Source organism: Musca autumnalis, unplaced genomic scaffold, assembly GCF_047663935.1.
Source record: "Musca autumnalis isolate F117 unplaced genomic scaffold, ASM4766393v1 scaffold_2, whole genome shotgun sequence".
In the NCBI taxonomy this organism is placed as follows: Eukaryota; Metazoa; Arthropoda; class Insecta; order Diptera; family Muscidae; genus Musca; species Musca autumnalis.
The window spans coordinates 24,747,440-24,748,953 of record NW_027411755.1 but is presented as its reverse complement, the minus strand read 5'-3'; the positions used below and the strand labels follow the sequence as shown (position 1 = coordinate 24,748,953).

Below are 1,514 nucleotides of genomic sequence, written 5' to 3'. Positions count from 1 at the left end.
CTCAATTATAATGCGCAAAGTGTTTATGTGGTCAGCACAAGATCTTCCAGGGCGAAAACCAGCTTGTTCGCATCGTAGCATATTTTCCACAGCTGGGCGTATCCTATGCAGGATGAATGTTGCCATGAGTTTGGCAATGGAGTTTAATAGAGTGATACCTCTCCAGTTTTGCACTCTTTTAGATCGCCTTTTTTGGAATTGTTATTATGACCCCCTTTTTCCAATCATCTGGTATTACCGGGCAAATACCCAAACGTTTCGAATGATAGGAGTTAGTATATCCGCCAGAGTTGGTGCACCATATTTTATTAGTTCTGACGGTATATCGTCGGGGCCGCTGGATCTGCCGCTTCTCAAAGCTTCAAGTGCTGTTTTAATCTCCCCGCAAGTTGGTGGATGAGTTGGGATATCACGTCTTGGGTTCCGTCTCGAGAACATGGAGATCATTTGATATTCGTTTTGGTGGTGTGCTGGTTGATTTTCCATAAAGAATTCACGCCAACGATTTAGCTGTTCGGTTGGTGTGGTGAGTTCAATCCCGTTTTTATCCTTAATAGAGGCAGTGCTTATGATGTTATTACCACCTAATTTTTTTATTGCCGAGTAGACTTGACGCATGTTTCCAATATTTGAGGCTTGCTCAGCTTCGTCTGCGATGTTGTTGTAATATTGTTCTCTGTCGATGCGTGCAAGATGTTTGACGCTTGCAGCTGATCTTTTATACTCCGCCTTTGTCGCAGCTTTTTCGACGTCGGTGCGTGCAGAATCCATGCGTGTTTTTAGTGTTTTCTGTTATTTATTTCACACAATGGTTCAGGAATCGATTTTCCTGGCCAAAAATCAAAATTTTGTTTTGTCAAAGATATTTAATTTCTATATAAGATTCGATATTAAACATATTGAAACTAAGGAAACCAAAAAATTAGGCCCAAATATTGGAAGGTGTGGGCGTGGCGTGCCCCTAAAGACGAGCATTTTCCCCATTTTTGGGAAATACGTCATTTTTGCAAATTTCTGGAGAAAGACGTAGCTATTTCTCTGAAACTATAACAGTTATTGTGTTCATTGTTTTTGTGTAAGGTAGGTAGGATTGTGGCCTTTAAAATTCGTTTTAGTAAATTACCGTAGCGTTTACACAACATGATCTATTTTATTTTTCCTCGGGTACTAAATTTTATGAAATTCCAAATTTAGTGGACTAGAACTTTTGTGGAACAACATGGAACAAAGTTCTGTTTTCACAGAAAGATGCCCGAAAGTCTCCTCTTCCAGCCCATATATACTATTGTACCCGTCCCGTTCCGTCCGTTTAACACTTTTTTCAATTTATTAAAATTACATGTGTAAAAATATGTGTTTTTCTATACTGTTTCCATATGAATTACAGTTTTTTGACACAAATTACAACAACATGACGGTTGAACAATAATGAGTATAAAAAAGATAGATCGTATTTATGCGATTAAATAGGTACCCTATGATAGGATAATATACATATGTATATTACTGAAGGT

The 1,514-nt window shown here is 38.2% G+C and overlaps 1 protein-coding gene across 1 annotated transcript; it reads right to left on the bottom strand.

Moving 5' to 3' along the window:
- Positions 1-234: 234 nt before the first annotated feature.
- On the bottom strand, positions 235-771 carry LOC141392089 (uncharacterized). The gene has a single exon (XM_073965046.1). It carries the CDS (start codon positions 769-771, stop codon positions 235-237), a length of 537 nt encoding a protein of 178 aa, XP_073821147.1.
- Positions 772-1,514: the final 743 nt, after the last annotated feature.

Bases quoted from the DNA above. Each gene is read 5' to 3' on its own strand.
- LOC141392089 (XM_073965046.1), bottom strand. From the start codon at position 771: ATGGATTCTGCACGCACCGACGTCGAAAAAGCTGCGACAAAGGCGGAG.